Consider the following 24153-nt stretch of genomic DNA (forward strand, 5'->3'; position numbering starts at 1 on the left):
GGCCAGCCGGCCAATCAGCACAGCAGCATCCCAGCCAATCAGCACCCTGCCGGGGGTCCCTGGGGGTGGGCTGGTGGAGGGGCCACATCCCCATTGCGTGCTGGGACGGTGAATGACATCCCGTTCTGCTGCACGCTGGGATGTGGGGTCCCCGTGTGCTGACCTTGACAGCCCGCTGTCCTGCGCATCTCATCCTCCCTACTCATCACTTTTTTTTCCGTTTTTCCCCCCTCCCCCCCCCCACTGCATGGTGGCGAGGGTTGGAGCGTTGGCGCACGGAGCTGCTGCAGTGCCGGGCAGCAGTGGGATGCAGCCCTGCAGCGCAGCCAAATCCGCGGGGCCGCTCTGAAGTTGTCATGCGGCCGTCACTGCGCTGAGGAGCTGTGATGTGGCCCCAGTGCTGCTGGGGACACGGGGACAGTGGATTCAGAAGGATGACACAGCGTGTGCTCCTGCACTCCAGCATCGCGTCTCTCTTGTCCCACACACCCCATCCACGTCCCCCTGCCCTCTGCCTTTTCCCATCTGCTGTCCCCAAGCTCTGCCCCACCCCATCTCCCCCACATAGCACTCCCCATCCCCCGTTGCCACTCCCTGCCCCATCCCTTGTCCCAACCCGTGCCCCTTTCCTGTCCTATCCCGTGTCCCTGTGCTTTGTCCCCATCCCCTCTCCTGTGCCCTTTCCCAGCCCGGTCCTTTCCCTTGTCTCAGTGCCTCTCCTACCCCTGTCCCCTCTCCCCACCCTCTGCCTCCCCTATCTCATCCCAATCCCCTGCCCACACCCCATGTCCCCACTCCTGTCCCCACCTGTCCCCATGTCCTATCTTGTCCCCTGCCCCCATCCCCTGTCCTACCCCACTCCCCCATCTCCCCTCTCCCCATCCCATGCCCCCTGCCCTACTCCTATCCCCACTCCCCTATCCTAACCCCACTCCTTATCCCCCCATTCCCAACCTCTATCCCATCTCCCATCCCCACACTCTTTTCCCATCCCCCATTCCTTCCCTTACCCCACCTCGTGTCCCCATCCCCTGTCCGCCGGCCATTTCCCATCTCCTGTCCTTTCTCCCATACTACGCCCCTCCTCGGTCCTCAGTCCCAATATTACTCCGTATCTGCAAGCCCCTTCCCGTCCCCATCCCATATCCCATATCCCCATCCCGATGTCCCCATCCCATATTCCCATCCCATGGTCCCGTCCCATGCCCCCATCCCGTATCCCCATTCCCAATGCCCCCATCCCAATATCGCCATCCCATGTCCCCATCCCCATATCCCCATCCCATGTCCCCATCCCCGTGCCCCCACGCGATGTTCCCGCTCCATTCCCTCCTTTGGCCCCGCCCCCTCCTCTAAGCTCCGCCCACGAGCTCCGCCCTCTCCCAAAGCCCCGCCCCGGAAGCGCTCACTCCTCACTTCCGCTGGGGCCGGGGGCAGCGGGCGGCGCGGCGGGCAGGTACGGGCGGGGGGGCGGCGGGGGTCGGGAGCGGAGCTCCGCCATCGGAACCGGCGCCGTGCGCGGCTGTTTGCGGGCCTATCCGCGCTTCTGCCGCGGGTATCGCCTCGGGTTCTGCCCGGCCTCGGCCCCCAACGGGAATCTGCGGTGGGGGGCGGTGAGGAACCGAGGGGTCTGGGGGGGCAAAATGTGACGTTTGGTGATTGGTTCCGCTGCATCTCCTGGCAGGGAACGCGGCGGCACCATGACGGACTCCAAGTATTTCACCACCACCAAGAAGGGTGAGGGGGGGCTGCTGCGGGGCGCGGCGCTGGGTGGGGGTCAGGGGGAGGTGCTGCCCCGGGCGGTGGGGGGGGGGCTCACACACACACGGGGTCGGGGTTGGGCGGTGCTGTGTGGGTTCGGTGAGCCATGTGGGTCTTTTCTAGCAGCTGTGTGGGCCTGTGAGTGGGGGTCTTCCTCCCGGGCTGGATGGGGAGGGGTACTCGGCAGCCCCCGGTCCGCTGTGGACTTGCTTAGGATCTCCTTGCTGACCCCGTGCCTTTCCTGCAGGGGAGATCTTTGAGTTGAAGGCAGAGCTGAACAGTGACAAGAAGGAGAAGAAGAAGGAGGCGGTGAAGAAGGTGATCGCCTCCATGACTGTCGGCAAGGACTTCAGGTGTGTCCATCCTCCTGTCCCGCAGACTGTAGTGCAGGCTCAGGAAGGAAAAAGTCACCCTGGCAGCTCTCTTTCTCCCTTAGTTCTGTGCCTTGCAAGCTCACAAAGCTGCTTTTGCCCAGGGGCTGTGCTTCAGACCCAGCAAAACGGGCTCCTTAGGCCTGGATGTGAGCTTGCAAGCACAGGCTAATCTTAGGATCATATGGCAGGGTTGTGGAGTCATCTGGGATGGAAAATACCTTCTAGGTTGCCAACTCGATCTAGGGAAGAGAAGGCTCCAAGAAGCCCTCATTTCAACCTTTCAGTGCTTAAAGGGAACTCATGAAAGAGGCGGAGAGTGACTTTTTACACCGTCTGATAGTGATAGAAGTGGGAATGGTTTTAAGCTAAGAGAGGGGGAACTTGGGTGGAAATTCTGTACTCAGAAGGTGGTGAGACCTTGGCTCTCTATGGTGCCCCATTCCTAGAGGTGCTCGAGGCCAGGCTAAATGGGGTTTAGTGGCTCTCCCAGGACAGAAGGGACACGTGCCAGCATGGCATCATGTCTGTGTTAAGACCGCAGTCCCAGTTGCTTGTCCTGAGATCTGTGGTGCTTCACATTGCAGCGCTCTCTTCCCGGATGTGGTGAACTGCATGCAGACGGACAACCTGGAGCTGAAGAAGCTGGTCTACCTCTACCTGATGAACTATGCCAAGAGCCAGCCTGACATGGCCATCATGGCTGTCAACACCTTTGTGAAGGTGAGGGAAAGGGGCTGTGGGGCAGCACTCCGGCCCTCTGCCACCAAAAAGCCCTCTCTCAACAAATCAGGGCTCCCCTTGCATGGGATAAGAGAGCAAAATTGCCCCATAGTGCAGGAGGAAAATGTTTTTTGGTGGTGGTGGCTCCTGTATGGAGATGCCCTCCGTAGAGCTTGCTGCAGAGAATGTGGTCTTGTGATCAGGCGCTGGGGAGTGTGTTTGTTGGAAGCCATGGGGCCACCAAATCCTTTTGTGGAAAGGCTTCCCTGGAAGTTTTGGTGTTTTTAAGAGAAAAAACAACAACAATAATTGCGATGGGTGTGTTCCCCAGGCTGGGTGGCTGTTCTGTAGGGTGCTGGGTGGGTTGTGTCCCCGGTGTAAACTGGGCACACGCCTGGTTCTGGGGTGTATTTGGAGCAGGAGCTGGCAGTGTTAGAATTCAGTGCGCTCCAGATAATGGAATGAGGCTGAACTCCTTCCATGGGATGCACTCACTCCACTCGAGAGCTGAATGTTAAAACCTCAAGGCTTCAGGAACCCGAAGGAAAGTCGAGGTCCTGAAGCTGCCGCTGATGGCTGTGGCTGGAAGGGCTGGAGTCTCACTGTCCTCTCTGGCCCTACAGGACTGTGAGGATCCCAACCCACTGATCCGTGCCCTGGCCGTGCGGACCATGGGCTGCATCCGTGTGGACAAGATAACAGAGTACCTCTGTGAGCCCCTGCGCAAGTGCCTGAAGGATGAGGACCCGTATGTGCGCAAAACGGCGGCCGTCTGCGTGGCCAAGCTCCATGACATCAACGCCCAGCTGGTGGAGGACCAGGGCTTCCTGGACACCCTCAAGGACCTCATCTCGGACTCCAATCCCATGGTGATCAGACCTTGCTTTCTCTATCTGGTGCAGCAGATGCCCTCACTCATTTCTGCATCCCTATATCCTTGCTCCCATGCTCCTCTTCATTTCTTGATGCTTTTTGGTGCTTGTCAGACCACTTTTGTAGGCAGCTGTCCCCGGGGTTGCTTTTCATGTCCAATAACTGTCTCCTGGCTCCTTTTAGATGTGAGATTTCATTAATTCCCATTTGTTATTAGCTTCTGCACCCTCCGGGGAGCAGGAAAGACATCAAACAGGAGCTGCTGGCTGGGAATGCTGTGATGCTGCGTGTCTGGCTTCTCACACCGACTTGGAGTGATGTGATGATGGTGGTCCTGTGCTGTTTTCCCGCTGAGGGTGACTGCAGGGGGAGGGAACAGGAGAAGCACAGGGCTGTAGGATTTGCCCACCCAAATTGCTGAGCAGCAATGGGAGAAGAGTCACGGCGTGGGTGATGGGGATGTATGATGATAGTTCATCTGCACATCAGCTTGTGGGGAGGAGAAGCTGATGCCCAGATGTCAGAGCGAGGGTCCCACACTGAGGATGCATCTCATCCATTTGCAGCAGCTTTCCCCCAGAACCACGACTGCCATCCCATTGTGCTTGCTGTCCCTTCACACGTGTCCCATCCCCTCTGGCAGGTAGTGGCTAACGCAGTAGCAGCGCTGTCGGAGATCGCCGAGTCACACCCGAGCAGTAACCTGCTGGACCTCAACCCCCAGTCCATCAACAAGCTGCTCACAGCCCTGAACGAGTGCACCGAATGGGGACAGATCTTTATCCTGGACTGCCTGGCCAACTACATGCCCAAAGATGACCGGGAGGCCCAGAGGTGAGGGAGGTGGGACAGGGCGCAGGGACAGCAGGGTGACGGCTGGACGGGGCTGATGCTGCCTGTTCTCTTCCAAGAAGTGCCTTCACACTTCCGTCTGTGCTGCTCCCCACCCTTGGCTTCCTGCTGCTGGGGGAGGAACAGCTGACATCAGCATAGCACTGTTCCTGGGAACTCACAGTCTCTCAGTGAGCGCTGTCCCCACAATGGCACAAAGAACAGACTTTTCCAAGCATGATCTTACCGTGCTTCAAGAGAGAGCAGGTTGGGCACTAGGGAGATCCCACTGCAGATAGGGCTTTGCTGGGAAATAACCATTACCAGGAGCCTTGAAGAGCCAGCTGTGCATCTTTTGGGAGAAATCTTAAACCTGCTTTGCCACAAACTCTGCTGACACCTCGTTCTTTGGTGTTCTAAGTAGGATGCCTGGCTCTGACCGTTTCCTTTCCCTTTGCCCTCAACCCCTGCAGCATCTGCGAGCGGGTGACACCCCGGCTGTCCCACGCCAACTCTGCAGTGGTGCTCTCAGCAGTGAAGGTGCTGATGAAGTTCATGGAGATGCTGTCCAAGGACCTGGATTACTACGGTACGCTGCTGAAGAAGCTGGCCCCGCCGCTCGTCACCCTGCTGTCTGCTGAGCCTGAGCTGCAGTACGTGGCTCTGCGCAACATCAACCTCATCGTGCAGAAGAGGTGGGTGTCCTCCTGCCTACAGGCACTGTGTCCCAATGTGCTGGGCCTTCTGATGGCTGGAATAGTGTCCAGGCTTTGCTGACACAATCCATCGTTTGGTCTTTTTCATCGCTGAAATCCGAGGGCTGGCCACAGAGCATCAGCTGAGGTGATGGGATTCACTGAATTTATTGCTTATTTTGGGGAGCAAGGGATGGAAAGACTAAAAGCTGAGGCACTGGATTCATCATCTTAGAATAAAGAGGGATATTCATGAGGATGGCTTGTTTCTTTGTAGTTGTCCTTACCAGACAGGCAAGTCCTGAAAGTCCTCCTGTCCTTTGGCTGATCTATTGCTACTATTGGAGGGCAGGAAATGCCTGAGGCCCCTCGTTTGTGTGCAGGGCAGTGAGGGCCAGCTGGAGAGCTGCAATCAGCTGATCCATTGCCCCACTGGCATCGCTGTTATTGCCTATTAAAAATAGCAGCAACTTCTGGGAGAAGTGGAAAGTAATTAATGTCCCTGTGAGCAGGAATGTGGAAAGCAGGTTGGCTCCTTGGGGACCTGGCCTGTCCCCTCCTCAGCCTAGAGGCTGTTCTGATGAGGAAGGTCCAGTTTGGCCCTGGGCTTTGGACTGGCTTCCCTGCTTCCTCAGGATGTCCAATCCAACCTTGCCAACAGCACACCCTGTTGCCATGCATCTGGTTGTTGTTTGTGGCAATGTTGTCTGTGTTGTTGGTCTGTGTTTCCTGTGTGTCAGCAAAAGGGAATCAAGGACCAGAGTTCCTGGGGGGGGGAGATCACAGCATCTTGGACTCCTGAGAACTGAGCAGCCCCCAAACCTTCTTCTGCTTACGGCCAAGGAGCAACTCCAAGCTCTGCTTGCCTTGGCCAGGTCTCTTAACCGTTGCCTCTCCTTGTCCCCCAGACCTGAAATCCTAAAGCACGAGATGAAGGTGTTCTTTGTCAAGTACAATGACCCCATCTATGTCAAGCTGGAGAAGTTGGACATCATGATCCGCCTGGCTTCTCAGGCCAACATTGCACAGGTTGGGGTCTGGGTGGGCACAGGGGGCTTGGCTGTCCCTGTCAGTGCTTCCTCCTTGCCTTCCCCGTGCTTCAGTACCGCCAGAGCTGGAGCTGCCAGGTCTGGCCACAGTTTGGCAGCCAGCCGGGATCTGGGCTGTGGTGTCGGGCAGATCAGTGGGTTGGTGTCTCTCCTCACCACCTTGTCCCCATGGCAGGTCCTGGCCGAGCTGAAGGAATATGCCACAGAGGTGGATGTGGACTTTGTGAGGAAGGCAGTCCGAGCCATCGGCCGCTGTGCCATCAAGGTGGAGGTGAGACTGGTGTGGGGAGGGATGGGGCAGCCTTGTTGTGCCATCCCCACTCGCTTAGTGTTCTGCTGGTGGTCACAGTTAAGCATACATTGCTCTGCAGCCTGTGATCAGCTGGAGGCTGTTGCATCTCAGGGATGATCTCCCAGGAGATAGGAACGGACCAGGGCTGTTCCATTGGCCACAGGGAGCGTGTTCCATCTCCTTGGCATCTGTTGTTGGAACAGATGTAGGATTTGGGTTGTGCAAAGGGGGGAGACAACACACATGCATCTTCCTCTTCTGCTCTGGGTTGGGTTAGGGGAGTGTGAGGGGTGTGTGATGTTGTTGGATGGGGGTGTGAAGGCATCACTGACCGAGCCTCTCCAACAGCAATCAGCAGAGCGCTGTGTCAGCACCCTGCTGGACCTCATCCAGACCAAGGTCAACTATGTGGTGCAGGAGGCTATCGTCGTCATCAAGGACATCTTCCGCAAGTACCCCAACAAGTACGTGGGGAGAGGGGAGTGCTGGGGCTGCCTGCTGTGCTCCCCGTGCTGGCAGGAATGGAGGTTGAGTAGTGATAGTAATTAGTAAACAAGAAATCTGCACAACTATTGGGATGGAGGAAGGATGGAGAGCAGACAAGCGAGGCAGGCATGGGCGGTGTCACAGTGCACGTGAAAAGTGTGTTTTGCTCAGCAAACATCCCTGTGCTGTATCCAGTGTCTTTTGAGTCTGGATATGAAGTAGTGGTGTGCTCTATCCTTGGCTTGGTTTCTGTTAAAGTCATTCTGAAAAGAGAGATTTATGTAAATCCTCTCATCTTTCCTCCAGTTACCCAAACTCTCTCAGCACAGATAATTAAAAATCCTCACATGTGCTGAAAGCTGCTCGGGTGCAACCAAGCGTGCCCGTTTCAGTGGTCACTTTGTGAACTTCCCAAGAGTCAAACAGAACCATTTTTAGATGGTGATGCACTGTTTATGCTCCCGTTTGCTTTGCTTTCCATTAGGAAAACAGGAACTTTCTGGGAGCAGCAGCAGTCCTGCTATGGGTGATGGGGTGATATTAGAGAGCAGAGCTTGTGGGTGACGTGTCCTCATTCTGACAGGTATGAGAGTGTCATTGCCACCCTGTGTGAGAACCTGGACTCCCTGGATGAGCCTGAGGCACGGGCTGCCATGATCTGGATCGTGGGCGAGTACGCCGAGCGCATCGACAATGCTGATGAGCTGCTGGAGAGCTTCCTGGAGGGCTTCCACGATGAGAGCACCCAGGTGCAGGGGGTGGGCAGTGTGGATGTGGGGCTGGTGGTTGTGCTGGTGTCACAGAGCAACCACCGCTGCGAGATCCTGGGCCTGTCCTCCTGGATGCAAAGCATCCTCTGTGAAATGCCACCCAGCACCTTCCCTTTCTCGAGGCTGGAAGGGGTCAGCTGCTCACCTGTGCTGCACAAGATCGGCCTTTTGCAGTCCTGGGCTCAGTCCCAGCTGCTTTAGGCTGCCCTTTAGCTGGGGCTGGTGGTATCACCCATGGAAATTTCCTTCCACCTGCTGTGCAAAATCCCATCCCAGCACTGTGTGCAGAGAGCACTCATGTTCTTCCTCTGTGTGTCTCTCCCTGATCTCACTCTGGTGCCCGCAGGTCCAGCTGCAGCTGCTGACGGCCATCGTGAAGCTTTTCCTGAAGAAGCCCACCGAGACCCAGGAGCTGGTGCAGCAGGTGCTGAGCCTGGCCACACAGGTGAGTGACAGCTCCTGTGCCCAGCAAAGCATCCCTCCAACCCTGCTGAGCCTTCCTGAGCAGTGGCAGGTTGTGATGACACAGTGCCTGTGGCCGGAGGTGGATGAGAGCTTAAATGTGGGGAAGTTTGCTGTTAGATAACACCATGTCCTGTAGGATGTGCTGCTTCCTCGTGAAAGCCAGTGGTGTCAGTGTAGCAGAGCACAGTTATCCATTTAGGTTGGGAAAGGCTTCCGAAGCCAACTGTTGTCATGGGATGCAGCACACCTGTAACTTACTCTGATACCACAGGAAGACTTAAATGGGGCCAAGGTGGTTGTGGCTGTGGGACGCTCTACAGCTTCCCCTGCCCCATGGCTTTGCTGCTTACCCCCTGCTTCCCAAAGGACTCTGACAACCCTGACCTGCGGGACCGTGGCTACATCTACTGGCGCCTGCTGTCCACTGATCCTGTGGCTGCCAAGGAGGTGGTGCTGGCAGAGAAGCCACTTATTTCTGAAGAGACAGACCTGATTGAGCCCACGCTGCTGGATGAGCTCATCTGCTACATTGGGACGTTGGCCTCTGTCTATCACAAGCCGCCCAGCGCCTTCGTGGAGGGGAGCAGAGGGGTTGTGCACAAGAGCTTGCCCCCACGAACAGGCTCGTGAGTGTCCCTTCCTTGTTGCCAGATGTAGGGATGGGGTTATGTGCCATCCAGAGCAGGGTGCATGCAATGGGGATGGACGTGGAGCTGGACTGACTGCTGTGGTCACAGCATGACCCAGTGAATGGAGGGTCGGGGACGGTCCTCTGTAGGAGCATCTCCAAGCAGGAGCAGTATGGGCTCCATGCTGTCCTGCCAGGGCTGGAAATCTCAGGTGTAAGTAGAAGGTGAAACTGAAAGAAATGCATTGAGGAGGAGTCCTATTGGAATGGGATGTCTCACTGTGAACTCCAGCTGAGTGCCCCTCAGCTGTGGGGTGTCCATGAGCCACGGGCTTACCAGGAATCTTCCAGCATCTCATGCCTCTCCCTTCTCCTTTGCCCCAGGAGTGAGAGTGCCGAGAGCCCCGAGGCAGCCCCCTCAGCTGGGCAGGCAGCGGAGCAGCCGGCCGTCATCCCTGCACAGGGCGACCTGCTGGGTGACCTGCTGAACCTGGACCTGGGACCTCCAGTCAGTGGGCCTCCCCTGGCCGCCTCCTCCGTGCAGATGGGAGCTGTGGACCTCCTGGGAGGAGGCCTGGATAGCCTGGTGGGTTGCCTTGCTGGGGTTTGGATGTGGGTGGGCGGGCTCCTGCTTGGAGCTTTCTGCCTGGGGACATCTGGGCTAATCTGTTCCTGCTCTAGCTTGTGATCAGAGAGGTGCTAATTAAGCTCATCCCTGTCAGATGGCTGGAGCAGAGCTCCTTGGTACCTTCCCATTCCTGCACGCGAGTTCCACGCAGCCTTTCTGCTGTGGGTGTTCTATGGACCTGCTGTGCTGCTGGGGGAGAGGAGGGAGGGGTTCCTCTTCTGAGTCCCTCCCCAAACCCAGGCAGCTGCATGACTTGGGGACCTGCCTTGCTGACCCCAGAGTGCCCAAACCTGTGGGGAGAGGAGGAGGAGATGTGGTGGGACTAATCTGTTCCCTCCTGCCTTTCTTTTCTCTCTCTGTTTTTGTCTCTTCTCTCTTGGCTTCTCTCTGCATGTGCCTGGCTCTTCTCTCTGCCTTGCCTGCTTCTGCTTGGAGATGGGGGACGAGTCGGAAGGGGTATGGATCAGACCTTTTCTTAGCCCCTAGCCCCTGCAGTGCCCACGTCCACCTCCACAGACCCCCTGTCTCTCTGGTGATAGCCAGCCAGCCCCGAAACTACTCAGCCTTCACCTCTCTTGTTCCTGGTGTGTGTAGGGAGCTCAGCTGAGGTTTGAGCTCAGCCCTTCTCAGCTAAAAATAGAATCCCCGCGGTTGGAACAGACCCTCAAACCACCAAACCCAACCAGAACTGCATCTCCCGAGCCCCACCACTAAACCACATACCCATGTCCAGGATCACCTGTCCCCTCTCTGTGGTCAGGAGCACCCCCAGTGACCCCAAGCCCTCGCTTGTGCTGATGCTTTTCGGAAGCACCCTTTGCACCAACAGCAGTCTCTGTCTCTTGCAGCTGCGCAGCGATGTGGGAGGCAGTCCTGCTGTGAGTGCCCTTGCACCCCTTGCCTCTTCTTCCTCCTCTTCCTCTTCTCCCCTCCTCCTTGCCACCGTGACCCTGACCCTGCCTTGTCCCTGCAGATGGGTGGCAGTGGCTTCACAGCGCCCGGCCCCGCAGCACCAGCTGGTATGGGAGCACCTCTTGGCAGTGGCCTGGGGGACCTCTTTGACCTCACCGGGGGAGTGGGCACTCTGTCGGGGTCCTACGTGGCACCCAAGACGGTGAGTGGGACAGCAGCACTCCGGTGGCATGCTCCTGCTGCCTTGGGCTGAGAGCAGCAGGCACCAAGGTGTTCAGTTTGGGTTAACCTCTGTGTGGATTTCATGTCTCTGCCCAGGTTTGGCTCCCTGCCATGAAAGCCAAGGGGCTGGAGATCTCTGGCACCTTCAGCCGGCAGGTGGACTCCATCTCTATGGACCTGGTGTTGACCAACAAGGCCCTGCAGGTCATGTCTGACTTTGCAATCCAGTTCAACCGCAACAGGTGAGGTGTCTCCTAAGCTGTGGTAGCACTGGCGGGTGAGAATGCTGGGTATCACCTCCTCAGCTCAGAGAAGGGTGAGGGGACAGGGCTGTGGTGACATCTGCTGGGGAGCAGAACGGCCTCACATGATGATCCTTCTCTCCCTGATGGCTCCGATGGTGATGGACATCAACCCAAAGCCTCTGAGAAGTTGACTGAGGAGGCTGTTTCCTGGGGCATGACCGCCTCCCCAGGCATGGATGTCCTCTTGTTTGTCCCGGTGAATGAGTGCAGAGGAGCACAAAAAAGGAGATGCTCCTAATGAGGTGGTACACAAACGCTAAAAATGAGTGGAGAACTGGAGGAGAAAGGTGGCAGACTTGGGGGATACCTCTGCTTGCCCCAGCATGGGCAGGAATGAGTTGGACTCTTTTCGTATCTGGAGGAAATGATGGTGCAGGTAGTTGAGGCAGTTCCTGGAGGTCCCAGAACTGGTGGGTGGGGATAGGGATAACAGTGGGATAACAGCCCTGACCCAGTGCCTTGTGTCCTCCCAGCTTTGGCCTGGCCCCAGCTGCCCCCCTCCAGGTGCACGCACCCCTTGCCCCCAACCAGTCGGTGGAGATCTCCCTCCCACTGAACACTGTGGGCTCTGTCATGAAGATGGATCCCCTCAACAACCTGCAGGTGAGAGCACCCACACTTTTCTGGGGGGCTCACAGTGGGACCCACAGGTTTCCCCTCTATGTGCTGACATCCCAACGTCTTTCCTTCCATCCCAGGTTGCGGTGAAGAACAACATTGATGTCTTCTACTTCAGCACCCTCTACCCTCTGCACATCCTCTTTGTGGAGGATGGGAAGATGGGTGAGTTGGAGCATGGGTGCCATCCCATTCACTAAAATCCTCCCAAACACATTCGTAACCCTGGGGTTGGAGCTGGGAACTGTGGGGAGTGAGAAATTCGTGGAAGTCTGGAGCATGGCTGTGTCGGCATCACAAGTGTGGTACCCAGGGTGACTTGAGCCACGTTCTGACCTCTTGGTCCTTTGGGAGTTCTTGCTGTCCAGTCCCTGGCACTCCCCAGCCTCTTCACCAAGGCAGCTGAGCTTGCTGACTCCAAACGTGAGCAACCGAGTGAGACAGATCTGGAGGGATGCTGCGATGATGTCTCAATGCCCAGCACCACCACAGCATGGCCCTGTGTTGGGATTTGAAGGGGTTGGATCCCACTGTTACTTCAGTGCCTTGCTTTGTTCTGGCTGCAGAGAGGCAGATGTTCCTTGCCACCTGGAAGGACATTCCCAATGAAAACGAGGCCCAGTTCCAGATCAAGGATTGTTCCCTCAATGCAGGTGAGTCCAAACCCTTCATGAGGGCTCTTGGTAAGACACGTCCTTAGAGTTGGACTTGGTGGTCACCTTCCCCCTGCTGTGGGGAGCTGGGAGCTGCCCTTATTCCTGCCCTGTGGTAACAGAGACTGTCACAGCAACTTAGGGACTGCTGGCTTCCAAGTGAGAGATGGTTCGTTGCCCTGTATTCAGGCAGTGCTGGGCTGAGCTAGGACTGGGAAGCCCCAGCCTCATCCCCGTGGGTCTGGATCTCTTGTCCCAAAGCCTCCCTGTCTCTAGGCAGGAACGTTCTGCTCTGGTTGTAGAAACATGGCCCTCTAAGAGAAGTGACAGGGAAGATGGGGCAGAAGCAGGGCTGGGTCCAGCAGGAAATGGTGCTGAGCTCTTCCTCTGCCCACCCAGATGCTGTCAGCAGCAAGCTCCAAGGCAGCAACATCTTCACCATCGCCAAGAGGAACGTGGAGGGCCAGGACATGCTCTACCAGTCTCTGAAGCTCACCAATGGCATCTGGGTGTTGGCGGAGCTCCGCATCCAGCCCAGCAACCCCAGCTTCACGGTACGGCCCAGCCCCTGCTGCCCCCCACTCAGTGTAGCCCCGTGTCCCTCGGCATGCCCTCCGTGGGGTTGCAGCAGCAGGGGGCAGCCACCCCAGCAATGTTGCTGAAGGAAGCTACAAGGTCCTGCCTACCCGGTCTCCCTCCAAATGACCCACGGTGCTGGGGCTTTGTTCCCTTCCCCACCTCCTCACAGCCTTTCTCTTTGGGATGGTTGGGATGAGTTCTGGTGCTGACTCATCTCTCCGTGTCTCCCTTGCTACCCGCCTGCCCACTGCTGCCTGCCCCGCTGTTGCAGGATTTGGAGGTTAGCAGAATGGTTTCTACCCTTGCTTTTTGGGCTGTACCTGGCTGCTTTTCCCTTCCCTGACCCTCTGGCAGGGTCTGACCATTTCCATCAGCCCTGCCCCACTGTGGGTCTGCTTTGGATGAGTATAGCTGCAGGTCCTCGTCCTGTGCGAATGTGCTCAGCTCTGCCCTGCAACTCTAGGAGCTGAGAGCATCAAAACATTAAAAACAACTTTGGAACGAAGGCAGGGTTAGGAGATGTCTTTGGGGAAATGCCCAGTGGAGCCACAGGCAGAGGATGACAGCCTGAGCCAAGATGCATGCCTGCTTCCCTGCATGTGAATGTTGCTGTGGGGCTGGGGAGGGCACTGGGAGCAGCTTGATGTCTTCCCACGGGTGTGTTGAGCCCTCAGGCCCATCCCGTGCCCTGCAGGTGTGTGTGATGATGGGGCATGGCTGCGAACTGCAGCCCTCACACGGTTGTGTCTCCTCTCTTCCCCAGCTGTCACTAAAATGCCGGGCTCCCGAGGTCTCCCAGTACGTGTACCAGGCCTACGATGCCATCCTGAAGAACTGATGGTGGGGCAGGAGCTGCCTGCATGTTCCCTCTCTTTCTACCCTGAGCACGGAGCCGTTGCTTCCCAGGAGGGTGGAGGAGGAGGACAGGGGTGTCCCAGCCCCCTGCCCCACATTCCAGCCCCTAGGTGAACTGTGCCCTGTCCTCCCTCTTGGCTGTTCCTGGAGGGAGCCCAGCCGTGCCCTCTGTTCCCTTCCCAGCTCTGCTTCCTTCTGTCCCTCCTGGGGGGCATCTAGATCCAACACTTCTCGTGCTGGGGGTCCTCTCCCTGGGCTGGCTCAGAGCCTGATAGGGGCTGGTTGGGGGCCTGAGAGCTTGGGGTAGGTCACGATGAAGGTCTCCCCACGTGGGTGGTGCTCCCGATGCTCTCAAGACCTCAAATTCAATTCTTTACCCATGTGTGCTGTACAAAAAGGGCTTTTTCCCTCCCCTGCAGGGCTCCCTGTGGTTGCAGGGGGGTACGAGCACGGACCCCAAGGCCCCAGAGCAGCTCCCTCCTGTCCCTCTTCTTACCTGGAGGGGCCCTTTCCCCTTTCCTGGTGGTGACATACATTGTCCACCCTGCCCCAAAATAAAGGCATCCATCACTCGTCAATAGAAACGTCCAGTTCAGGTTTTCAGACCCGATCGTGAAATACCTTATAAATATATAAAATATAAATATATTCTATGTTCACTTGTTTTAAGCCAGCCTGGAATAAAGGTGACATTTGCCCACACAGAAGGCATTGTGTCTGGGGGGTCAGGGGTGGGCTGGGAGGAAGGATGGAAGGATGATGCTGTGGGCTTCCTCTGGGCTGTGTCCTTGTTATTGCTGAGGCAAGTGGCCAAGGATTGCTTGGGGCTGTGCCTGGGGTGGATCAGGGACAAAAGAGTGGGGTGAGGATGAAGAGGAAAGGTGGAAATCACAGAACCAGCTGCAAGCAGCTCTGCAGACAAGGAGCTGGAGTTTCACTGAGTGCTGGCTGCATGTCCTTGTGCCTAAGGAGAGTGCAGGCTTTGGGGTGGAGGTGGCCACATCCCCGTGGCTTTCTCCTGTCATCCCGAAGTTGGGAATAAACTCATTTAATGCAGTGTTAGCGAGCAGGCATTCTTTATTTATGATGTCAGATGCGTGATGGGATACCTCCACCCCAGCCATGCATCTCTGGACCAAAAGACCTTCCGCTTATATATATTACATTACATCACAGAAGGGCTTGGGTTGGAAGGGACCCCAAGGATCATCAGATTCCAACCCCCTGCCACAGGCAGGGCCACCAACCTCCATATCTAATAGCAGACCAGGCTGCCCAGGGCTCCATCCAACCTGGCCTTGAACACCTCCAGGGACGGGGCATCCACAGCCTCTCTGGGCAGCTGTTCCAGCACCTCACCACTCTCATAGTAAAGAACTTCCCTGACACCACTGTGCTGGGAAGGACCAAGGAAAGGACAAGGGGGAAGTGCGCCCAGGCAGCCCTGAGCCGTGGGCATCACTCTGCCAGGGATGCTTCACAGGAAGCCCAAGGGTGCAGCCCCATCCCCGGCACCTGCAACTCTACGGACAGACCTCCGTGGACAGATGACAGCAGGCGGGCTCAGCTCCTTGTGCTTTACTGGCTCCAGGGGCTGCAGGGCAGCCTGTGCTGGGGGAGATGCTGCAGGGGAAGAGGGGACATCCCCTGGGTATAGGTCATGGTGACGAGCTGCGTGTCCCCGGGTGGGGAGATGGGGAAGAGGAATGGAAGGAGAGGGGAGCAGGACGGAGCAGGAGGAGGAAAGTTGAAGAGCAGAGGAGCTGAGCAGAGCTGGCTGCTCCCAGCCCCGTTCCCAACGCCGTGACACAGCTCCTGTCAGCACTGCGATCGCACCGCCGTGACAGCATCCATTCCCACGGTGCCCCAATGTCCCGCCCCGGGGGCCGCAGCCACCATCTCGTCCTTCTCACTGCCACGCGTCCTCCTGCAGCCCCTCATCCTCCCGCGGTGCCCTCCCAGGCTCCAGCAGCGAGGCCAGGACGCTGTGCAGTGCCCTCCAGGGCTGGGGGCCGGCGGGGGGCCGGGGTGCAGGGATGCGGGTGGGCTTCCTGCCGGGCTGCGCGTCCAGCCGGGGCCGGGCACAGGGCCGCAGGGCGGGGGATGCGGGGATCCCCGGCACAACCAGGGTCTCCATCCCCTCATCTTCCACCGCCGGCACCCACTCGGGGTCAGACTCGGCACCGGAGGCCGGCACGCAGCTGCTCTCATCCGAAGAGCTGGAGGGGCGGCCGCAGCGCTCCTGCGGGTGGGGGGCGGCCGGGGGACCCCCGTTGCGACGGCCGTCCTCGGGCAGACAGCCGTGCTTGTTGCTGAGCACGTTGAGGGAGGATGAAGAGGACGAGGAGGAGCAGTAGGCCGAGTCGGCGGCCGCCGCGCTGCCGGGCTCCAACGTCCCGTGCGTGGGGCGGGCGGGGGGCGAGGGCTCACCGTCCCCCAGCTCCATCAGCCGCGTGTTGGCCAAAAACTCTTCCTCCAGCCGCCCCAGCAGCTGCTGTTCCTGCCCGGGTTCCAGACACAGCGGCGCCCGCAGCCTCCTCGCCAGCTCTTCCAGCTCCTCTTGGAAGGCATCCCCGTCCCTGTCCTCCCCCCCGTCCCTGTCCTCCCCCCCGTCCCCGGGCAGCGAGGAGCGCCGAGGGCCGGAGGGCCGCATTGCGGCGCGGGGCGCACCGTCAGCACGTGTCCACGAGTGCTGCCCATCGCGTCCGCGTCGGATCAGCAGCACGGCGTCAGCACCGGGCCGGCCCTGACTGCGGGCCCGTGGCAGCCCCGGCCCGTTCGGGACACGCGGCCGGCCGCGCTCCTCCCCGCCGCCCGGAGCGGCGGCGGTGCGCAGGGGGAGGGGGCTGCGGTCGCCGGAGCGGCTGCGTCCCGGCGGTGGGCGGCGGGGAGAGGGGCAGACAGCGGGCGGAGGGCGGTGACCCCGCGGGGGTCCCACCGATGAGGCTGATGAGGAGTCACTGTCCCCGGAATGACGGCGGGTGCGGGTGGAGTCACGGGGCCTGGAGCGGGGAGAGAGAGAGGGTCAGGGCAGAGCAACTGCTGCACATCCCATTGCACATCCCATTGCACGTCCCACTGCATGTCCCACTGCATGTCCCATTGCACATACCACTGCACATCCCATTGCACATCCCATTGCACGTCCCACTGCACATCCCACTGCACATCCCATTGCACATCCCATTGCACATACCACTGCACATCCCATTGCACATCCCATTGCACGTCCCACTGCACATCCCACTGCACATCCCACTGCACGTCCCACTGCACGTCCCATTGCACATCCCATTGCACATCCCATTGCACGTCCCACTGCATGTCCCACTGCACATCCCACTGCACGTCCCATTGCATGTCCCATTGCACATCCCACTGCACATCCCACTGCACATCCCATTGCACGTCTCATTGCACATCCCACTGCACATCCCGTTGCACATCCCACTGCACATCCCACTGCACATCCCATTGCACATCCCACTGCACATCCCATTGCACATCCCACTGCACATCCCACTGCACATCCCATTGCACATCCCACTGCACATCTCATTGCACATCCCATTGCACATCCCACTGCACATCCCACTGCACGTCCCACTGCACGTCCCATTGCACATCCCATTGCACATCCCATTGCACGTCCCACTGCATGTCCCACTGCACATCCCACTGCACGTCCCATTGCATGTCCCATTGCACATCCCACTGCACATCCCACTGCACATCCCATTGCACGTCTCATTGCACATCCCACTGCACATCCCGTTGCATGTCCCATTGCATGTCCCATTGCACATCCCATTGCCCATCCCATTGCATGTCCCACTGCATGTCTCATTGCACATCCCACTGCATGTTCCACTGCACGTCCAATTGCACGTCCCATTGCACATCCCATTGCACAATCCCATTGCACATCCCATTGCACATTACATCCCATTGCACATCCCTTTGCACATCCCATTGCACATCCCACTGCACATCTCATTGCACACTACATCCCATTGCCCATCCCATTGCACATCCCATTGCACATCCCATTGCACAATCCCATTGCACATCCCATTGCACATCCCATTGCACGTCTCATTGCACATCCCATTGCACAATCCCATTGCACATCCCATTGCACATTACATCCCATTGCACATCCCTTTGCACATCCCACTGCACATCCCACTGCCCATCTCATTGCACACTACATCCCACTGCCCATCCCACTGCCCATCCCATTGCACATCCCACTGCACATCCCATTGCACATTACATCCCATTGCCCATCCCATTGCACATCCCATTGCACAACCCATTGCACGTCCCATCGCACGTCCCATTACACACCCAACTGTGCACCCTACTACCTTCCCCCAGACCTCCTGCATCCACCTGTGTGCTCACAGGACTCAGCCTGTGAGAGCATCCCTCTGTACGCCCCTTTCACTGCCATCACACCCGCACCGCACCCCCACCCCGCAGCCCCGCACTCAGCGCGCCCCCCGCCGCAGTCCCTGCACGCACCGCTCGCGGCCGCAAGGGGGCAGCACTGCGCCTGCGCAGCAGCAGGGCGGGAAGCAGTGCGCATGCGCAGCAGCAGGGCGGGAAGCGGCGGGGCGGAGCCGGAGCTGTCTGGGGGGGGGGGGGGGGCAGGGGGGAGGCCTTAAGGGGGTGCGGGGGGTGATGTGGGGCCAAGGCCTGCCGTGGTTCTGAGGTGCTGCTGTGAAGCCCAGGCCTGCTGTGGAGAGGGGCTGTCTTTGAGGGCTGAGGCCTGCTGTGGGGCTGAGGCCTGCTGTGGAGCCTGCTGTGGGGCTGAGGCCCTGCTATAGGGCTGAGGGGCTGAGGCCTGCTGTGGAGCCTGCTGTAGGGCTGAGGTTCTGCTGTGGGGATGAGGCCATGCTGTGGGGCTGAGGGGTTCCCAGCTGCCAGGTTTCCCAGCCCAGCCCGCCCCAGCCTGGCTTCCTTCCCCCGCCACGCAGCAGCGGTCAGTTTGGGAAGCGTTGCCATAGCAGTGGGCCGTCCCCATCCTGTCCCGCTCTGCCAGGCCCCGTGTCACAGCCAGGCCTGCCCTGTGCCCCCCCCCCCCTCCCAGCTGACTCAATGGCTCCGCTGTGTGTCACAGCTCAGGCCGGGGGGTGACAGCGGGACCCCCTCCCCACAGCACCCACAGACACCGAGCCCTACCTGAGTGCGCTGGCGGGGTTCCTGGATGGGCTGGCGGGGGCCCTGGGGGGCAGGACGGCTCCAGGCGCAGACTTTGGGGTGCTGCCCCGCTCTGTCCTGCTGTAGCCGATGTCCCCCCAGCCTGGCGGCCTCTTGTCCGCGAGGCCGGTCATGTCAGCACGGCGTGGGGTGCTGGGGCTGGGGGCGTGGGGTGCGGGACTGGCACTGCTGACGGCAGGTTTTGGTGGGGAGAAGGCCAGGGTGCGGGCAGGGGGCAGACGGTGAGCTGTGAGAGAAGGCAACGGTGTGGGGTCAGTGGAGGGCGCGGCACTTCCCACCCCTCGTGCTGCATGTGGATCTTCCAGCAGTTAAAACATGAAACGTTTTCTTGCTCTTTTCTCATTTCAGTCACATCTGTGCCCTGAGCTGCCCATCCCAACCCACGGGAAAGAAGCCCCTGGAAATATGGGAGTGGTGAAACATTCTGGGGTCAGACCGACAACGGGGGTCACTCACACAGGGAGGAGCAGCGGCATGGGTCGTGCTTGTCCAGGTAATGTTCCAGTGTGTCCCAGCCACCGCCGACACGCACCATGACATGGCTCCTCAGCACCTGGGGAGAGCACGGCACCAGTCACACTGCTCTCCACCCCCCCAGCCAAAACAAGCAGGTTCTGTTTGCCCGCCCCAAGCTGATGGATGGGCTGTGGAGGGGTTTAGGAGAAGAGAGAGGAAGGATTAATTTTGTAGGGAATAAACTTAGTGTGAATTTGGGTAGGCTAAGGGTTTCCCGCTATGTCTGGGACAAGGGTTGGTTCCACTGCCTGAATCCTTGGGAACTGCAGGGCTGACCCTGGCCATGACCAGTGCTGTTATCTGCGGGGCCGTGCCAGGACACAGCTCCCTGTTCCGCTTCCCGACGTGATAAATCCTGTCCCCACCCTGCAGGGTCAGGCCATGGCACCGAGCGTCACAGCACCAAACCCCGGCCCCAGCTCAGCCCCACGTTGGGCCCCCAGCACCGTGTCCCCAGGCCCTCCCACCCCCAGCAGAGAAAGGAGTGGGAGAGGGACGCGACGGCTCTTACTCGAACAAAGATCAGCGCGTTGGAGTCTCCCACTTTGTATTTACCCTCTGAGATTTTGACCATGGGGAACTGGGATGGGCACGTACAGCAGCCCAGGATCTCCCGCACCTGCGGGCAGAGATGAGAGCTCAGTCAGTGGTGCTGCGGTGGGAGCAGAGCCCACAAAGCCTCCCTGGGAGAGGGGCCCTGGGGGCTTCCCACGGCCAGGCAATGGAAGGAGCCATAAAAATGAACTTAGAAAGCCCTGATATCCTCCCGCCTGCCCAGACGTGTACCTGGAATCAGTTTTCACATGGGTTCCCAAACCAAGTGGGCTGAGGTTGAACACGGCTCAGTTCATTCACCACAGCTCCACTCTCCAACGCCCCCCAGGGACCCCAAATTGCAGACACTGAAGCCCCCCAGGCACGGCTGGGATCACCTCAGGAAGGAAACCCCACGGGGTAGCGGCACCACGCTGTCACAGGGAAGGGATCACCCACCCCCACACACACGGTTAAGCACAGAAAAGGGTTAAGTCATTGAGGTGCACAGGGCTGGGAAGCGGCAGCAGCGGGCTGACGTCAGGGATTAGGCAGCGGGGGGATGTGGGGACGCGGCCGCATCCTGCTTTGGCTGGTGGTGTGGCACAGTGTGTGGTGCAGCGCGGGCACAGAGCTCAGGGGGTGTGTGGGGACAGGGACCCCCAGGAACAGCCCCTTTTCTCTGGGGTTAAGCTGGGGCTTGGCATTGGCACGAACCCACCCCAAGTAATGGCTGCTGTGATGGTGCCCGCAGCACCTGCAACTCAAACTCACTGTCTTCCCCAGCTGAGCATTTCTTTTAGCATTTCCCTTTTTTTTTTTCCTCTTTTCTGTTCATCATTCCAGCCAGATGATTGCCCCGAACCCCTCAGCTGTGGGGAAACTGAGGCGTGGGGTGTACAGCCAGTGGGAGCTGTGGGCCCGACCCTGCCGCAGTGACAGGGGACACAGGGCCACGTGCTGCCAACCCTGGGGACCTGTCCCCCAATGCAACCAGATCCAGGCTCCTCCCCGGCTCCAACACTGCCCATAAAAGCCCATGGAGAGGCATTACGCAGCCCGGAAAAATGCACTCAGGGTTGGCAGCACCCAGCTGTGGGGAGCGGGGCAGGTGGGATGCACGTTCCCCAGCATCCCCCTCCGAGCTGCAGGCTGCCAGGCTTAGCGAGGTACTGGGTTTCAATTAAAAAAAGACTTTGGGATTAGGGGATCAGAGCAGGGCAGAGCCTCCCACCCCTCCCCGGCCACATTAATCTGGCATCTGCCCGGTGCATGGGCTGGATCCCGCGCCCAGCCCGGCGTTAATCCCAGCTGAGCGGCTGGTCTGGAGGGAACAGCGTCCCTCTGCTGATGCCCTCATGGCGGGCAGTGTGGGGTGGCAGCCCCGTCACGCCGTGTCACCCACACCCCTGGGAGGAGGAGGAGGTGGTGGTGATACCCGCATCTTCCCTATGATTACGGCTCCAAAATAACCCTCCCATGACGTCCGGAAGGCACAGAGCCCAGCTGGGCTGTCCAGGACCTCCCACGGACCACAGAGAGCACGGTTGAGTGGATAGAGAAGACATCCCACAGGCTGGAGAGAGCCTGGTTGGGTGGCTGGAGAGAACCTCCCACAGACCACGGAGGGCCGGGTTGGGTGGACGGAGAGGACCTCCCATGGGCAACAGTGCTCCCTGTTGGCCATAAAGACCTGTGTAGGATGGATAGAGAGGCTCCCGCTGCTCCTACAGCTCCCCGTTGGGCACACAGAGTCCCTCCCTCCCTCCCTGTGGGGCAGACATAGAGCCCCTCGACCCCCAGGACCCCCATGGTGCCCCTCACCAGCTCATCCAGGTTCCTCAGGTCACACAGGGAGACGCGCTGTGCCTGCCCGGGGTATGCAGGCGACTCGGGGCGCAGGACCTGGCCGCCCCGGGGCGCTCCCAGCACCCCACACGTTTGGTCCCGCAGCTCCTCCTCGATTTCCTCCTCCATCTGGATCAGCATGGGGGCCAGCATGCCAAATTTAGAGCCCCTCCTGGCCACCTCCAGCAGGCAGAGGATCACGTTTTTCTCATTCTTCTTCAGCACCAAGTCGTTGGTCTCGAACATGAGGACATCCTGAATGCCCAGATCCTGCCGGCACCAGCGGATGAAGTTGGAGACGTTATCTCTGGCGACGAAGGAGCCGGGCGCCACGTTCCTGGCCTGGAAGATGACCTCGTTGCGGGGGATGCGGGCGGCCGCCTCGGGGTGCCGTTGCTGGAACTCCAAGGCCACACGGTTGACGTTGTTGGCGTGCTGGCAGAGGTCGCAGCCCGTGGCCAGAGCCTCCAGGAAGGTGTCAGCCGCCATGTCCAGGTCGTAGAGCGCGTTGAACCACTCGGCCAGGTCCTCCTTCATGGCCTCCAGGTATTCCTCGCTCGAGCGGAAGGGGCGGATGCTCTTGGAGGCCGCCGACTGGATGTTGCTCTGGTCGGCCATGGTGAGCTGCAGGGGATGGGGGGGGAGGCACCGTTATAGGGGACCCCGCACCACGTGTCCCCCAGACCCTGGGATGTCACCGCCGCCACCAGCAGCCCCCATCCTTTCCACCCCGTGTGCCCCCCGGCTCCTGAGCTGGGCTTAAGGACCCCCCTGTCCACAGTGGTGCCTCCCCACCCCCCCAGAGCTCCCCAATCCCTGCGGCCACCACCAGCACGGTGTCATCTGCAGGGCTGGGAGGGTGGCTGTGAGAGGAGCCCCCTGGCTGACCCCACGGGGGTCCCTGGTGGGGATGCTGCACCGCGGGGGTTCCCACCTGCCTTTCCCCATTAGGAAACTGCTGAACTCCTGGCCTGGGGAGGGGGGCCCACAGCTCAGCCCCAACATTTTGGGGGCTCATGCCCGTGGGTGGCTCTGATGTGTCCGGGGGGGTGGGTTACGGGTGGAGGGGTTACTGCGGGGGCTGCTCTGATCGGAGAGCTCTTTGCTGCGGGAGGGAGGGGGGATCTCTCCTTGGAGGTCCGTGCCCGGGGGGGGGGGCACGGGAAGCGCAGCCCCAGGGGATGGCGGCAGCGGGCCGGCACCTGCGCGGCAGATGCGGGGCCGGGGGGAGGGGGATGGGGGGAGGACACGGGGACACGCGCACAGCCCCCCCCCCAAACCCCCCATCCCAGCACTCACCGCCGCCTCCGCGCTCCGCTCCCTCCGGGCCGCGCCGCTCCGCCGCCCGCTCCCCGCTCCGGGCCGGGCTCTGACCGTCGGGGGAGCTCCGCCGCCGCCGCCGCCGCCTCCCGGCCCCGCACCCCCGCCGCCATCCGCCGCGGCCCCGCGCAGCGGAGCGGAGCAGAGAACGGAGCGCAGAGCAAAACGTCCGCAGCCCCGCCGCGCCGCGCCCCGGCCGGGGAAGTTGGAGGCGGCCCAGAAAGGGCCGGGATGGGAGCGGCGGGGGCGGGGGCACGGCCGGGCCGGCGGAGCTGCGGAGCTGCGATGGGGGGCGCGGCCACGGAGGGAGCGGGAGGGGGGGGGAGCGCGAAAACACGATGGGGCCGTGGGGATGCGGGGCCAAAACGCGGGGATCGCAGCTGCGGGATGCAGAGCGGCGCCCGTTGCCCCCCGCTGCAAACGGAGCGGCGTTCGGCCTCAGCCCCGTAAAATGGGGAACGCGAGGCGGGGCCGAGCTGCCGGCGCTGCCGTTGGGACCCCCGGGTGTCACCCGGAGCAGCGGAGAGAACGACGCCCAGCCGTGGGTGCCGCGGGAGCAGCGGAACGTCCGCGCGGTGCCGGGAGTGCGCGGGGTCGGAGCTCGGCTGAACTCCGCGCTGCAGCGGAGCGGGGTCAGGACGGGCGGCTCAGCGCGGAGCTCCCAGCCGCCATCCATCACCGCGCCCGTCGGGAGCGCGGGGCAGCAGGGAACCCCTGCGAGGGCATGGCGGGGGGGAGGGAACGTTCTCAAGAGAGTCCAGAAGTGGTACGTTTATAAACATTTGGAATTTTATTTTAATTAAAAAAAAAAAAAGAGAAAAAAAAAGAAAAAAAAAAAAACAACCAAAAAAAGGAAACATCACAACCATTAACATCGTTACAGTTATTAGGCGGCGCCGCTGGGGGCTGCGCGGTGATACGAGCATGCTCACAACGAGGGGGGGTCAGTTTTAGTTCGACAACCATTCTTAAAGGGGGGGGAGGAAAAAAAGA

At 59.8% G+C, this 24153-nt stretch overlaps 2 protein-coding genes and 1 non-coding gene across 5 annotated transcripts; 2 read left to right on the plus strand and 1 right to left on the minus strand.

Moving 5' to 3' along the window:
- Positions 1 to 1380: 1380 nt before the first annotated feature.
- On the plus strand, positions 1381 to 14423 carry AP1B1 (adaptor related protein complex 1 subunit beta 1). 3 transcript variants are annotated; one of them, XM_085238152.1, is made up of 23 exons: positions 1438 to 1456; positions 1685 to 1737; positions 2009 to 2114; positions 2720 to 2855; positions 3479 to 3724; positions 4372 to 4562; positions 5033 to 5254; positions 6163 to 6283; positions 6479 to 6574; positions 6944 to 7059; positions 7665 to 7830; positions 8198 to 8296; positions 8683 to 8942; positions 9329 to 9530; positions 10008 to 10028; positions 10421 to 10450; positions 10546 to 10686; positions 10803 to 10948; positions 11485 to 11614; positions 11710 to 11794; positions 12196 to 12282; positions 12682 to 12836; positions 13625 to 14423. In XM_085238152.1, the coding sequence occupies exons 2-23, from the start codon at positions 1701 to 1703 to the stop codon at positions 13697 to 13699; spliced, it is 2868 nt and encodes a 955-aa protein (XP_085094278.1). In that variant the 5' UTR covers positions 1438 to 1456; positions 1685 to 1700; the 3' UTR covers positions 13700 to 14423. The 3 variants fall into 3 exon arrangements, with proteins under 3 accessions (XP_085094276.1, XP_085094277.1, XP_085094278.1); XM_085238150.1 differs by lacking the exon at positions 10008 to 10028 and having other exon boundaries at positions 1381 to 1456; XM_085238151.1 differs by lacking the exons at positions 10008 to 10028; positions 10421 to 10450 and having other exon boundaries at positions 1381 to 1456.
- Positions 11057 to 11161, plus strand: LOC116217282 (small nucleolar RNA SNORD125). The gene has a single exon (XR_004161631.1). It is a non-coding gene; the product is annotated as a small nucleolar RNA SNORD125 (small nucleolar RNA).
- A 352-nt stretch (positions 14424 to 14775) lies between the features above and the next one.
- Positions 14776 to 23419, minus strand: GAS2L1 (growth arrest specific 2 like 1). The gene is made up of 6 exons (XM_085238153.1): positions 23140 to 23419; positions 21817 to 22464; positions 19970 to 20077; positions 19399 to 19495; positions 18904 to 19168; positions 14776 to 16718 (listed from the first exon to the last, which is right to left on the minus strand). Exons 2-6 carry the CDS (start codon positions 22456 to 22458, stop codon positions 15626 to 15628), a joined length of 2205 nt encoding a protein of 734 aa, XP_085094279.1. The 5' UTR covers positions 22459 to 22464; positions 23140 to 23419; the 3' UTR covers positions 14776 to 15625.
- Between the last annotated feature and the right edge of the window lie 734 nt (positions 23420 to 24153).

This window comes from Meleagris gallopavo, chromosome 17 (assembly GCF_905368555.1).
Source record: "Meleagris gallopavo chromosome 17, MGAL_WU_HG_1.1, whole genome shotgun sequence".
Taxonomy (NCBI): domain Eukaryota; kingdom Metazoa; phylum Chordata; class Aves; order Galliformes; family Phasianidae; genus Meleagris; species Meleagris gallopavo.

What these genes read in the sequence shown, in the direction of transcription:
- AP1B1 (XM_085238152.1), top strand. Translation starts at nt 1,701, where the DNA reads ATGACGGACTCCAAGTATTTCACCACCACCAAGAAGG. An exon ending in ATCCCCTCAACAACCTGCAG is followed by an intron (nt 11,615 to 11,709) that starts GTGAGAGCACCC and finishes CTTCCATCCCAG; the next exon opens with GTTGCGGTGAAGAACAACAT. An exon ending in GGATTGTTCCCTCAATGCAG is followed by an intron (nt 12,283 to 12,681) that starts GTGAGTCCAAAC and finishes CTGCCCACCCAG; the next exon opens with ATGCTGTCAGCAGCAAGCTC.
- GAS2L1 (XM_085238153.1), bottom strand. Translation starts at nt 22,458, where the DNA reads ATGGCCGACCAGAGCAACATCCAGTCGGCGGCCTCCAAGAGCATCCGC. An exon ending in TGAGGAACCTGGATGAGCTG is followed by an intron (nt 20,078 to 21,816) that starts GTGAGGGGCACC and finishes CTCTGCCCGCAG; the next exon opens with GTGCGGGAGATCCTGGGCTG. An exon ending in ACGCGCTGATCTTTGTTCGA is followed by an intron (nt 19,496 to 19,969) that starts GTAAGAGCCGTC and finishes TGCTCTCCCCAG; the next exon opens with GTGCTGAGGAGCCATGTCAT.